Genomic DNA, 15279 nt, shown 5'->3' with positions numbered 1-15279 from the left:
TGCCCACACAGACAGAAACAATTTGACTGACCGGCACAGGGACGCACAGACTTATTACTAAACAAAGTTATTCCAACACCATACTATAGATGGCGCTCTCACTATAGACCGCCACAGTAAAGTTTTGGAGGGCTAATTTGCATAATTTTTGGCAGATCGACTTCTCATGAACAAATAACCATCTACACTCATCAAGGCATCCACACACCAAAAATCCAGTCAAATGGTTGGGCGGTTTTTGAGAAGTCGTGCACAGACAGACAGACAGACAGACAGACAGACAGACAGACAGACAGACAGACAGACAGACAGACAGACAGACAGACAGACAGATAGATAGACAGACAGATGGACGACAGGCGCAGGACAGAAACCCATCCCATAGGCTCAGCGGACCTACATGTATGGTCCGTTGAGCCAACAATTAATCATACAGTGAGTGAAAATGTTATCACTCAAGCCACTCTTCTCAAGGATTGCAAATATTCCACTTCTCTCAAGGCTTCTGAAAGTTCATTTTATCTTTTCTCCGGTAGTCAAATTGTGGGAACTAAGGCTGAAATAGAAGTTACTTACCAAACACAAACATACTGTTACTAAATACCACAGCAGAGTGGTGGTACCGCGATGCAGGTGGAGTACCAGTTGTAAAAGCTCTAAAAAAAATCAAAACATCACCAGTATTGTGTCCATTGTTACGACAAATTAGCTCTATTGTTAATCCCAAATTATAGAGAAGGGTAACCCAATCTATGGGTAATTGAAATGAGACTTACTAATATAGGAAATAAAGTACACATTATCAAAAGATTCATTTTTTTGATGGTTTTCTTTTTGTTAAATCAAACTGAGACATGTGCAATGTACAAAGAGAATAACAAGATTACGATTGCGATGTTTGAATCTAACATACCTTCCCCAGGAACAGTCCTTGACGTCAAACCGTAAAAGGTCATTCAACATATTTTTTCCATTGTCGCCACCGAACACATATATTGCATCTTTGTATGCAACGACTGTATGTTTACTCCGTCTGTGAAGTTTGAATTGTAACAAAGTTTATTATGTACTTTCCATACTACTTAAAGTGCCTGTGAAATGCCCACCTACACATTTATGTTTTTGGTTTCTGTTGCCCTGAAAATGGACATTTGTGAAATAATAAATCATCTTCAAGTAAAATTTAGAATTGTAGCCACACCCCTTCCTGTTACAGTCAACTGTTTCTGGCATTCCGACTTCTCTCGAAGGAAACTGTGCAACCAAACATCAAACCGGTACCATGCACTAAATACAGTAACAATTTGTAGTTGTAAAAGTATGTGAATTACTAGTATCATTATGCTAATGAAAATCATGATTTCTTGCCTGGAAATTAATAGAATCTATGAAGATCGATTGAATAAGGAATAAATATCTGTCATTTTATTTTATTGTCCTGATGCACTACATTCCTGAACAACTGGTCTTCTGGCGCCATTATACTTCACACCTACATGTTTGTACAGTCAATACATGATCACTAACATATGATACATGTAGCCCCTTACCAAGTGGCATTTGTTAGTGGGTGAAATGGAAACTGATATACAGTCCAGTAACATCTCAAACAAATCGCCCTGAATTTCCGTCTATCATAAAATTGTGTTTCAGTATTAGACAATATCAATAAAATCAATCCAAACAAATGATGCATGAAAATCCAATTTAAGGACTAGGTTTACACTCAGTCAGTGTTCTCCCCAGGCCATTTTAGCGCCACGGCCCCCGGCGCTATCAAATATTCCCCCGGTGATATTCATTCTTCCCCAAAGCTATTGACTTGGGTGTCGTGGTGTGATTACCACCATCATATTAGCTAATTAGACAGACCTGCACATGTTAAGGCTTCCATTACTGTCAAACAAAAGTCGATACTACCTGAAAGATGGCGTAATTAACACCTCTGTCGGCGATGTTTCTTTGGCACTCCCGGCCCGAACTCCCATAGCCACATGGTGGCTGCTCACGCATACCTGTGTTCAAAACCCTTCACGATTTAAAAGAAAGGGTACATTATGAATATGAATAATCTGTGAATTCTTTTACGATGAATTTTAAAAATATAAAAAGGGTTGATGTTAGTCAGCGATCAGATTGTACCTTGTAAACACGCCTTCGAGATCACCAAATATGCAGAAAGAAAATCAGTGTCCGCGTCCCGATCTCTGATCATGGTTCACGTCGCCGTCTACTCTGATGAAATGCAAACAAGATCGGCAATCTAGCTCCAAATTACGAGAAAGTAAAACAAGAAAGACGGGTTTTGACAAGTATTTTAATCAAGTCTCTTGGCGGAATGACTGCATAAACAAACAAGCAAATGGGGTTAAAGGTCGGGCCTTGGGTTTTCAATCGATTCTTTTGGCGACCATTTTGTGTTTCGCTTCTATTTATTTTTATTTGTCGATCACAAAAATCATTTATAATGTTGATTATTTTTCTTGCAAAAAGTTATGTTAAGTTTTATGTCTGGAAAACACGGAGTAAGAGCAAAAAACGGATCCGACGTCTGGATTAAGACCGTCATGCACAGCGTTGGAGAAACAGAGTATTGTGCGACACGTGAAGTCGGACATGCATAAACTCGCCAAACTAAAAGAAAAGAAGGCGAAATTATCTGACATAAATGGCTGAATTATAGCAGCAATGGATCATCATATAAATATGGAGAGACAATCGCTTATTTCTGCCCTTAGATGTATGTATTGGATCTGCAAAAACGAAGTAGCACATACAACGAAGTTCAGGACATTGCTTGATTTGGTGAAATCTTTTGCTGGTTCATGCTTAGAACACTTGAACAAGGTAAATTGTTTTTTAGTCATTTTTTTTAATTATTCAGCTTTCCTTATTTCTAATTTAATTTAATTAATTAATTGCACTGATTATTACAGGGTGGTAACTACATGCCATTTTTTTCTTTTAATGTTTTCAGATTGTGAAAAGGGCTTTTCAGCACTGGGCTGAGTAAAAAAAACCCTTAGAAACAGAATGTGTGAAAAGACCTTGAGTAGAAGATTTTCCCTATGATGAGGCAGCAAATATATGGGCTAGCATCAGACAATTAGACATGTCATCATGATCTACATTGTATTTTGGATAAAAAAACAATTTTTAGAATCATCTAATGCACTTTCTGTAAATACTGTAAATAAATGTTCAGTTATGTGAATAATAAAATTATACCATCTGAAAAAATTGTATTTATTGTGATTCGTGTTGTGCATATGCAACTTGAAATAGAATATGCTAATGTTCTGCAGATTAGTATACAAATGAGTATGCAAATTAGTATGCAAATAAGCCCCGTACCTATCATTTTTTTCTGGGGAGAACACTGCACTCAGTACTAGTAGTTCCGTCTTTGCAGAACTAATGACATAGACACCGGTTTCAAAGATATAGAATGACCATCTCATGCACATTGATATTACCCTTATCTACTGTAGAATACTTTATTTTCGCTATTTTGGCTGAACGGATGATTCCGTGAAAATAAAATCCAGCGAATATACTTTTTTCCCTATATTTCACATTAAACTCATCAAAAATCAGTGAAAATAAATTCCAAGCAAAACGCCCAAAAAGCCTTTCCAACGAAAATTAATTCCATTAATTTTTATGGAATAAACATCTAAATCTATCAATGTAAAAATGCAAGGAGCTGGCAGGATAGGGGCTAATAAAAACAACTTTTGTGCAATATTAACACACCAGATTGTAAGCTTGTGTTGATCCTTGTAAGACATGTGTCACGAGATATTCGCATGTTGGTTGACAAAAATGTAAACAGGGAACATCACAGTGCGATGACACAGTGATATGACGTAACGCAATGTCCAAAAATGGGCAACGATGTTTTGAGACGAGCTGTCATGGACCAAATCAGACGTTAATTACTAGTTTTAGATCTCAGTAGAAAAAAAAAACATATTCCAGAGTGCAAATAGCGCAAACAATCTAGAGCATTGTGCACTTAGCACTCTGGTAGTTTGGTGCTCAAGAAAACAATAATAGTTAAGTCACCTTGCTCCGACAAATTCGTCACATTCCGGCATGCGCCTCCATCGGTGAACAGTTTCAAATGGACCAAAATCAAGCGTGAGGCCCTCAGCATGGTCAAATTCTTTGTCACTTGGTCTTGGTATAGCCATGTGCCTCGTACTTGGGACGATCAGGTGGCTTGCTAGCGAGGAAAACTTCGTTTTCGCGGCTCTTTCACATGGCGAGCCTACTATCAAAACACAACAGCCATCTTGAATGATGAATACGTCTGCGCAGTCGCAAGGATTATTAAAGTTAAAAACGGTTTTTAACACCGGGTTTCATCATTGTCTTTTGTCAAGTTTGACATATATTCATATATAAATGGTCAATGTACCAGTCTAATGTTATTCATTTTGAAATCAGAAATTTGAAATCAGACTATCTCATTATGTATCTCACTTTGAGTAGTGCGCCAACAACGGTTGTTTTATTATTGTCCTGTGTAAAAATTTGCATAAGAATGGCGTCGATTCAAACAAATATTACATTTAATTGAAATAATAAAGAAATATTGAATTACTGTCATTTATCTAACCTGATCTAATTTTAGGAGCATACTATAAAAATAAGCTGTATGTTAGTCTACATTGCAATAAATTATGATAATTTAGAAGTTTTTTCGTAAATTGTAACCGTGTGTAGAATTATGTACCGGCGTATTATATATGTTGTCCCCCAACATTATAGGTTATCTTTGCGCAGAGGCGATATCGTAGCCAATGAGGTCCAACCGAGGCGCGATTATTGCTAGTTGAAAACTTTTACCAATACCCCGCACGAAACGACGTGAAATACCGTCGGTCGCTGCAATTTTTGAAGACCTCTCCGGAGGTCCAAATTTCAAACAAAATTAGGAAATCCTGGTAGGAAAAAAATACTAGCGACGGTTGGTGATAAATTACAACTCTGTATCAATATTGAGCGACAGGAAATGAATGCTGATTTACATTGTTTCTAACTATCCTAACTTGTCATATGACAGCCATGTCAAAGTCGTATTCATTTTATTGCATTACGTATTAAAATTCGGATTTGAAGCGTAAAATTCTATTGTGAAAGTAGTTATTACACAATACAATAAATGTTGAATAACGTCGTAAAACACTGCCTCGTATTTCGCCGGGCACCAGAAAAATTGGGTTTTGTTATTCTAATATGATACTAACCGGGCATGACTTCGTTCCCACTCATACTTGTACGTTGACAATATTCAAAATATGTATAAACCAAAACATAAACTTACGGAATAATGATCATATAATATTATGCTAAAAGGGAGGAAAAATAAACAAATTGGAACAATTTTAACGGCTATTCCAAAACAAAACACAGCACAGTAATGGATATAGTGTGAACTGAAAACACAGCTCGATGCAAACATTGAGGTATACCTCCATGATGCAAACGACTGATATTCTTTTTAGGAATAATATACTTTTTGCGAATTAGCACGTGTTTTCTATCAGTGGCGATGTTTATTTGATGACATAAAGTCCTATTGTCACATTCCTCGGGGCGGACAGTTCAGGGGAGTTTCAACAACCATTCCAAAGTACCGTTTTCTGAGAGTTTTTGGCCTTTGTTTTCACCGTGATGGTTGCCAGGCGGTAAAAATGCCCGGATGTCCGCCCGAGGATTCTCGGTTCTCACCCACGCTGTCACGTCGTCACAGCGCATTATCAACAAATCTCTCCAACAGCGCCATCAGCGGTAAATTACTGACAGCGTGTTGCATTACAATTCATTGCGTTGCATTGGCAGTGCAAGTGAAATTGCTTGCTGATAAATTCAAATTTCTGATTTTAGTGAATATTCAAGACTGATTGATTTATCATGTGTTTTGCCAGAAAAAAATTGTTATTTGAGAACTCGCTTTCGCACAATTATCTTGTTATAACGGTAATCACATTAAATTAAATTGTCTCAACTGAATTAGCTAACCGAACGCTCTCTAATGAAACAAACACGCTCTTCATTAGAATATAAGTAGTAAATAAATAAACGCCACTCTGACCGATGAATACGATATATAGTTGATAGTATTGGGTAATCGTTGTCCTATAATGGTTACCAAATACTATCTTTAAAAGAATGGATCGAGCTAAGTCTCCGTCACGGTCAATTCGTTCGATTTGGACGACGCGGTAATTATATATCCCTTTAAGTTGAACGGAAAGATAACGATGTCATTTTAGTCAACTGTGTAGCCTGGCTCTGTGCTGATTAGTAATGATGTAAAGTGCCTGCGTGTGGTTCCTTCTTACCATTGTACACTAACTGCACTAATTTCCGCTTTAACAATATCTCCTGATACGTCAAGAAGTGAAAAAGACGTGACAGTGTACATTATACATGTAATTATAGGCTTCGTAGAATTCATAGATTTATTTGCATGTTTGGTCACCTTTATGTATATTCCATTTATTTATTTTTTCCGCAAATAAACGCCCGGAATAATAAACTCTCCAAAGCCTTGGCTCAATTGACATTTTCTTATCAAATTCACCACGATACAATGTGTGTCACATATACCCCCGGAAGGGGAGTTCCTTTCAAGGTCTTACAGAGGTACGGGCAAGTCGAATATATATTTTGTTTACTTCAGTAACATTCACATTTTGTGTATTCGAGGTAAAGACAGTAAAAGATCGTTTCCCCTAGAACTACCACAAAGGAATACACCAGTGACACACACGCCGCCAGCATGGGACCGCGGCAACCATGGCAAATATGAACTCATTGTTTCCTTGTATAGCGTATTCCGAAATTATTAGAGTTATCATACGTGTACTGTGCCATTGTTATTTTCAAAACATCGTATATGTAATTATTTAAAATACAGTGTGTTATGTCAAAGACACTAGTGTCTTTGGTTATGTCGATGTCTTATGCGCGCACATGGTACAACTAAACATTTCATGCGCCCACCAAATAATGTAGGATGTCACGTTACATCGACACATTTTAGTTTTATATATTGATTATTATTTGTTCATAGGGCTCACATTTTTTTGGAAACGAGATCTGTTAAACTGAGATGCACACTAAAATTCATATTATGTTGTCAATTTCTCCATTACCCCCCCCCCCCACAAAATCAACATCTAATGGTGATTACATTGGTCAGTGGGGGGGGGGTTACACACACACACACACACACCCAGATTGGAAAAGTGTGAAACTTGCCGTACGAAGCCAGAAACTCGTGATGTCCGGCAACTGGCCTTACAACGTTGAATTAAATGGACCTTTGACATTAAATGGACCTTTCCCGTTGATGGCGCACTCGCGAATTTTCACTTCGGACGCATACATCACACGAAATATGCCGACAACAAGTTTGTTTGATGCTTTGTTGCGAGTGTGTTTATTAATACATGTACATCCTTGCCAGCAAGGTACAACGTTAAAAATATACAATAATGCAAATAATATCTAGAAAAATATAAATATTTGGTCTGTGAGCAATAATTGGCAGCATATCTTCCTGTTAACCATATTTATATTATTTACGTCAACAAATATGGCAATACGTCAAAGCCACGTGACGTCATACACATGAATGCAATGTACACAAGTACATGGTTTACATTAACAAAAACGTCAGAGCATGGACGTACTGACAATTAGTATGTTCGTGGTCGGAGTGACCACATGGTTTGAATATATATTTAAATAAAACAACGTAGAAGTTTTCAGATAGATAATATACAAATATAGTTTCTTAGAAACTACAGAATAAATTAAGCTTTGTCAAGAAAATGTTTATGAAATACTGTATAAAAAACAAATGCTTTAATATATTCGTTTACGAAATTATACGCGATATACCGTACGGTTTTTTCAGAAAAAATATAAACACCAGTTTATGACCCTGTAAAATTAAGACTATGTATTGTACGTAGTCGTGTAGTTACACTTTACACCGCCACATGTCGTTTTATTTTCAATTTGTGAAAAGAATGAAAAATAAAATAAATGTTGATAAAATTACAACAGGTGAGAGTAGGATTTGTTGCGATGAGGAGATTTCCCCTGTTCCAATTCCATTCTCCTGCTCGTTGTTCTCTTCGGTCAGACTGTTGCATCCCATCCAATCAACGGCAATCTTACGGGGGTAGCCTGGATCTACTTCCATTGTATTGGCGTCAAACTTCCAGTAGTTATCGCCTTTGAAAAAATACGTGTACCCTATGCCAAACCAGATAATAAATCATGTTTATTGATACTTATTATGTGATAATAATGTTATTATAAATAATTAGTTAACAAATAATGAAACTACTGCAATACTTAACGCATTTCGATCACGAGTGTCTGAATACGATCATCGTCATCAAACGTGATATTTGTGTTCGAATACTTACCGTCTTTCCAATTAAAAGCAGCGTCAATGTTATTTGGAACCCCCTTCCAGGTGGTATATATCTGGCGCGGGTAGCCAGGGTCGACTTGCTGGTTGTATTCATCATATCGCCAGTATTGTTTGCCTTTAAAGAAGTAAGTCTTTCCGTTGTTTTCCCACACTAATGCAGCATCAATGTTATTTGGCAAACCGAGATAGTTGGTGTATTTAGGGGAATCAGAGTCAGGATAATTGGCCGTATACTCCCAGTATTTAGTGCCTGTTGAACACAAAAAACATCAAAAAATTATTTAGATGAAACGTTTATCTTACTTGAGACTGAACATATTTTCCGAGATGCGGGTTTCAGTGTGATACGTCATAACTCCGCCATTTTGTTTCTACCTTGTTCGTAGCTTGTTGTGTTATACTCCTGAAATTACTCCTCGCATTATTTACCTACCTCATAGGGTATAACGTTTGATTTATAATATCGTAAAATATTGAATATACCATAGTAAGTTCAGTATTTGTGCATACGCACGAGTCAATGACCACGTGTCACATGTATTACACGAACGAGCCTAAAAGTAGGTGACGTAGCCTGCCACAGCCTTAGGATATCACGTACGCAGGAAACCGGCGAATGGTCTCGCAATGTGTTCTCAGTGCTAACTAAATCCTGTGTCAGATCAAATGTAACCGTAATCACAGACTAAGCAAACATTATAGTTATTCGAGTGTAAAATAAATTACATTACACACAATTATTTCAATTATTATAACCCACCTTTAAAGAACATAATTATGTTGTCATATCTTTCGTATGTTGCGTCTATATTATTAGGCATATCGTACCAAAATAAACTATTTTTGACTGGGTATCCTGACAGCACTTTCCCAAATTCTCGCAATCTCCAAAACTGATCGTCCTAAAAAAGAATATAATATATATACTTATGTCAACAATGAAATACAATATCTGTACCTCTATTTCTAATCGCGGCTAGTGTGTATTAATTACACTAAAGAGCGAGATTTTATTTTACCTATTCAAATAAATTGACATTGGTCAAATAAAATAGAAGTAATGAATTCTTGCATTTCAACAACCTACCTTGAAAATAAATAACTCCCCTCGAATACTACTAATTGCGTCATATCCTGTTTCACACGGACCGTATGTGGGTACAATTGGTTTACCTGGCATGTTGGTAATTTCCGGCATTTCAGGTTCGACAGGACCACTTGGAGCAGAGCCTACGAGTGAAAAGTGGTTCACATATTAGAGAAAAATACTTGTGACTACACGAAAATGACGTCCTAATTCTGAATGAAATCATGATTATAGAATAGGCAAACCTACAAATATGCAGTGCATCATGGGAGAATGTGCAAACAAATAAGATAGCTCCTTATAAACGTACTTACCATATAACGCCTGAATTCCCCTTTTGTCGTCTTCGGGCAGAACGTAATCTGGTGCATAACCCTGGTAGTAGGGCGCCATCAACGCACCATACACAGAAGAATGACCCAATCCCAGACTATGGCCAAATTCATGAGCGGCTACCTGCAATAAGTTGGTACCTGGCGAGAAAAATAAACACACAATAATTATGATATGAATTTATGATATGTGCTACTCACGCTGCACTAAGCGACATGACTGATGGTGTTGTTGCCCGTTCTAATTTGTAACGCCCTCTATCGACATTGATGGTGTCGTTCAGTGTTTGGTCTGAAAATCTGGTGTTTGATTGAGATTGAGCATAGACCTAAGAAAACATTTAACTACTCAACCTTGGAAAATGTAGTTATTAAAAAATGTGGTTATTCAACTTTTTAAATATAGAAATTAGTTTTATTGATGGACGACCACAAAATCGAAACAATTACGTCACAAAAGTCTTTCTTTTAGTTCAACTAGGCGAGATCCGACATGTATCAAAATGGGATTCAAGAATAAAAGAATTCATTTGGTAGATGTTCTGAGTTCTGGTCGTTTTGTTCTCGCTATTTTCCCAAAACACTTACTGTCTTCAAACACGCCCATATTATGCAAATGATCACACGTCCATATTATGCAAATGATCACAACAATCAAGTAAACTCACCGTCATAGGTGCGAATAGTAAACGTCTCGTCGTCATCAAAGTGGGCATCTCCACCAAGACCACCTCCAGGAAAGTACGCATGCGCCAACGTCCCACCTGGACCATCGAATGGCCCACCATCACCATGATAACCACGTGCGAATAAGATGTTGATATCGGGAGTGCCATCGTATATTTCCGTAAATGTGAGTGGCGTGACAGCTTGCCAAATATCGAAAGCTAGACGAATTGTTTCCGATGTGTCGGCCTCGGCCAGGTCTGGTGTGTAGTTGAGTATTCTAATTTATGAAAATAAAAGTGACGTCAGTACATATAAGGTTGCTAAGTCTTCACGTGACTTTTGATCTTTCCCGATACAGTGTAATCGGCGACCATATCATGGTTACCACACAGGAAGTTACGTAACACTCATGCGCATGCCTAGCTACAAAGTACGAGCCATTACGTCACCCGACTACAAATGTACACTGATAACCCACGCTTTTATTGTTTTTAGTATTTTTACTAGCACACACCGAAAGATTCACTAACGAATACGTACACAATATCTGGGACAAAAAACGGAAATTGTCGATGCATTTTAAACATTTGTGCTATATTTATAAGGTCGTTTTATGTTTTAGCGTTGAGTTTGTATGCCAAGAATTCGTAATTGTTCTTGTAAATTTAGGATTGGTCTATTATGCCATTGTGTTTCTGTGGAACATATGCTTTGTTCGAAAATAACAAACTTATCAGCGTTATAATGTAGCATTATACTCGTATATATTAAATATGCTACATACTTGTATGTCAGGTCATTCTTTTCCCATTTTCCGACCAGTGCGTATCTTTTCTTTCTCGCGTCCTCCGATGTCCCCATGATATCCGGTAGGCCACAACGAGGCTTCTGCATCATCGCCATCGTATCAGCGTCAATTTCTCCTGTCTCCGGCAGTCCCATGAACCTTTGCATTGATTTGATCGCGTCTATCAACTCGTCACGTGACTGCAGCTCGCCAGACTTGAAATCGGGCATCTTGAGGTATCCATAACGATAGAGATAGTCCTATAACAAAACAAAAAAGCAATGAGTAAACTAATTTCCGTCACATTGTACTCAGGTTCAACGTCCGGTTGTTTTGACCCAAGTGCCGCTTTCAAAATTGAGATATACAAAGTGAGATCTATCATTGAAGCTGCTTTATATCTTTAGAATATTTTTCCCAGTCCCTTTTCCATAGAATTGCTTGCATCACGTTGAATAATTATCTCACTCCATTTAATGTTCGTCGTGTAAGGATATTTCCCAGTGGTCGACAACAGAGGGTTCATTGTTTGACTACACCACCGTCCACGTAACATGAATCTACAGTCTGAGTCGAAACACATGTTGAGGGACTGTGGCCTAGTCAATGCAAGGCGTGATGGTGCGAAGTAATACAACATGGTCGGCGGTACTGGTTTTATCATGGAGGTAGACTCTGCCGTTGAGGAGTATTTGTAACTTTCATGCTTCTCCGCTACGCAACCGGAACACCGACACAACAACTGAAACTATGTTGGTTACCATTTTGCCCATTCTAATACAAACACTGTTGTCTGGATATTACCGTGAAGATATACATACTCACGTCCAGATATACAGAGATGGCAATGGTTCTTGGCACGCCCTCACATTATACATTGGACTGAATGACATTTATATCCCCCACCAAAGTCACGGTGTTGGTCTACCTGTCATTGGTAGCATAGTGGTTGTCGCATCAGACTCATGATTGGTAGACCCAAATTCAAATCCTACCTTACGCTGAACATCAAAGGGTCAACCCCTACCCTTGGCGAGTGTACCACAGACTCAATGGGAAGGCCAATTCTACTGGCCGAGATTCAATCACTAAAGATTGCGACTTTGGGGAACCTTGGTTAAGGTCCGCAAGTGCTTGTGTTCGACCGAGCCTGGTTGACGCCAAGATAGCACATTAAAATTACCATTTGATAGAGTAGTCCCAAACATGAATATGACTTCTGTGGCAAAAATTCACTATGTGTCAGCACTAACAAGCAAACAAAAGTCAGGAAGTCAAGCACAAAAAGTGTTGTTGCATGTCTTTGATTTCCTCTGAATTCAGTGTTATTGCTGAACCGAACGACAAATAGGATATTGAACGGTATTTCTCATAGAACGTAGCTTGATATAAGAACGAAGTGATAGTGCACAGAACTATTTTGTGGAAGGTGACAAAATATGACAAATCGTGGTTGTGATCGGGGTATACGTGTCTACTTACCACTCCTCCCGCTGCCGTGTCTTCTGTTAGTATCTGTTGGACGCCTATAAGGCACATAAAGCAGACGATCGCGGTGTACCTGAGAACCATACTTGGTTGTCCTATCTAGTAGTATGAGTCGTTGATGTTATCAGTTTTTAGACAGTCTGTAGTGGTCCTGAAGTTGAAGAACTACTAATAATAATACATCGTCGGTGTTCGCCTTTAAATAGACCCCGGACTTCCGGCGTGGATTAATTTTCAATGACATGTTGATTGACCTATGGGGTACCCCCGGGGTCTTTAGCCTGATTTCCAAGTAAATCGACTCATTGATTGTGTTTATGAGATTCGTTCACGGAATCGGTCATCGTCTTCGCCCGCCAGTGAACTCACAAGTACCCGTGTACCGTAACTCAAGCAATAATACGGCCTGCACATTTTATCAAATTTAGTTGAAATCTTAAAATTCTCTGTATGCTACGAACTTGTTTGGACTGGAGGCTGAGACCCATTGGACTCTTTATGATTGCATGTCCATTAAAATAATAGGCATCAATTTACTAATTTTAATTGTGGTAGTGCAAATTTAATTGCAGGGAGTAGACAATTATTTTACTTATTTTATTTGCACATACAATTTCCTCACTCACCCTAGATAAACATTATTAATACAGGTGGTATTGATAATATCGAGCTGTCTACATGATTACCAAATATAGACATGAATTTGTTCAAATTGTTGTCCTTGGTTACCCAATACATTTCAAAGATGACAAATATCGTATGTTTCCGTTTTAGTTGAAGTCTCAATTTCGGACCATTGTTAACTTGAATTCACGTGATTGGTGATACTATTTTGGGCAAACCGCAAATGTTAGAGCAACTTGACCACATCCTAGGGTGCCAATAATGACGTCATCCATTGAGATGTGTTGCCATACTACTTATCATAGTCCTTGTGATCAACTTTTCCAACTACTTTAATGTCTTCCTCGACGCTGTGGATGGCGCTGATGTGCCTTGGACATACGTTTCCGGAAATTTTGGAAAGTCATTTCTCGTGAATGTTTATTTGGTTGAGAGTGTCCAAACTAGTGTTTTAAAGGGCGGTGGTCGTCGCGCCGCTTCCTGCTCGATATGGGACTCATAGCGGCGTATACAACGCATGTAAAATACATTGTTTATTTACATGAAATTCGAAAACGCTCGCGCTCTGCGCGACGACCACCGCGCTTTAATCATAGAAGTTTTTACCTCCATGGTTTTAATAGACCTTAACCTTGACCTTCAAAAGGGGACACACCTCGGTACTTTCTAGGGCACACAACTTCTTGATTACCTCCCTCCTCAATCAAGCAGTTAACATTTAAGTAAAAAAACAAACAGTTAAACATGGCAAAATTGACATATTATATTTGACGTTTTTGCGATATTTGGCACGTCACTGTCAAATGCTTACTGTAATCACTAGGACGCCATGAAGTTTATCGCTCTACGATAAGGTCAAGGTGTGTTTATTTGAAGTGTCATTCAAGTTTACAACCAACTTTAGGCTACCACCCTTATGAAGACTGATTTCTTCGTACTGCGTCGGTTTACTGTTCATACAAAGACTTTTTACAGTTACCCACATCCGCCGCACGTCATCGTACTTCCGGCGTGCCAGAGCCAAGTAATGTCAGTATTCTCTGAACAGAATATCCCAAGGCAGGTTGGGCAATGGCACAAATACATCAGTTGACTACAATACTTCGGTGGGGTCGGTTAGTGTGTGGATGGGAGGGGGTTATGTGAGGGCGACACATGACGTTAACCATTGCTAGTTATATCGGCTTGTTGTGATCATGGCGATATTATTATCATAGAAAGTGGAATTCCAGCGTTGATCAAACTGTGACGTCGACATGGGTGCTCACAACTACTACGGATCATGTACAAATCAATTCGAGGTCTAGTGAAAGCTGGAACGTAAAGAACAGATTTATTGAACTACAGAAATATTCGTTTTATGCAAGAAGTCCCCCCAAAAAGAGGAGCTATGGTTCATACAATGAGAATTAGTTTCGGTGTGGGACTCGGTAGACGATAGAATCACGACGTCCGATCACGACCCATTAGGTTATGAGCTAATGTCTGCTTAGTTGCGTATATCTGAATTCATTCTGGAAAATGGTATTGATTCAAATTGTTCTGTAATAACTGGGGCCTCATGAAACATGCTGTCACGACACAGACTAAATAAGATCATGTCTAGAAGAACCACACTCACGAAGAAACCTTTGACAACTGGAGTGTGTGTCAAAGGGTTAAGTTTTAAAGGTGAAATGTGCACGAAAACATGTCAATTTCAGTATTGTTGTTTGTTACTGTATAATGAAAGATACATTGGACTATGGTTTTAAACTGAAAATGAATTTTGTTTTTGTTGTACACATCTGAGTATTTGTTCAATGAACCTAATATGCACGTGCCCTGG

General features: G+C 38.4%; 2 protein-coding genes and 1 non-coding gene across 3 annotated transcripts in view; 1 reads left to right on the top strand and 2 right to left on the bottom strand.

Annotated features, from left to right (window-relative positions):
• The window catches only part of LOC102808153 (leucine-zipper-like transcriptional regulator 1), a 45143-nt gene extending 40844 nt beyond the window's left edge, over positions 1 to 4299 (bottom strand). The window contains exons 1-3 of the mRNA XM_085491361.1: positions 4069 to 4299; positions 914 to 1033; positions 577 to 656 (exon numbers count right to left, since the gene is read on the bottom strand). Of these exons, the coding sequence (XP_085347487.1) occupies positions 577 to 656; positions 914 to 1033; positions 4069 to 4196 (328 nt within the window). The 5' untranslated portion in view covers positions 4197 to 4299. The remainder of the gene's footprint in view (positions 1 to 576; positions 657 to 913; positions 1034 to 4068) is intronic.
• Positions 4300 to 4779: 480 nt separating this feature from the next.
• LOC144359244 (U4 spliceosomal RNA) lies at positions 4780 to 4921 on the top strand. The gene has a single exon (XR_013421977.1). It is a non-coding gene; the product is annotated as a U4 spliceosomal RNA (small nuclear RNA).
• A 2507-nt stretch (positions 4922 to 7428) lies between these two features.
• On the bottom strand, positions 7429 to 12997 carry LOC100369238 (matrix metalloproteinase-14-like). The gene is made up of 8 exons (XM_002738540.4): positions 12822 to 12997; positions 11337 to 11599; positions 10552 to 10829; positions 9866 to 10024; positions 9552 to 9694; positions 9225 to 9366; positions 8457 to 8714; positions 7429 to 8280 (listed from the first exon to the last, which is right to left on the bottom strand). The coding sequence occupies exons 1-8, from the start codon at positions 12909 to 12911 to the stop codon at positions 8036 to 8038; spliced, it is 1578 nt and encodes a 525-aa protein (XP_002738586.1). The 5' UTR covers positions 12912 to 12997; the 3' UTR covers positions 7429 to 8035.
• Between the last annotated feature and the right edge of the window lie 2282 nt (positions 12998 to 15279).

This window comes from Saccoglossus kowalevskii, chromosome 16 (genome assembly GCF_978046115.1).
Source record: "Saccoglossus kowalevskii chromosome 16, keSacKowa6.1, whole genome shotgun sequence".
Classification (NCBI taxonomy): Eukaryota; Metazoa; Hemichordata; class Enteropneusta; family Harrimaniidae; genus Saccoglossus; species Saccoglossus kowalevskii.
This window is presented reverse-complemented; position numbering and strand designations above follow the sequence as displayed.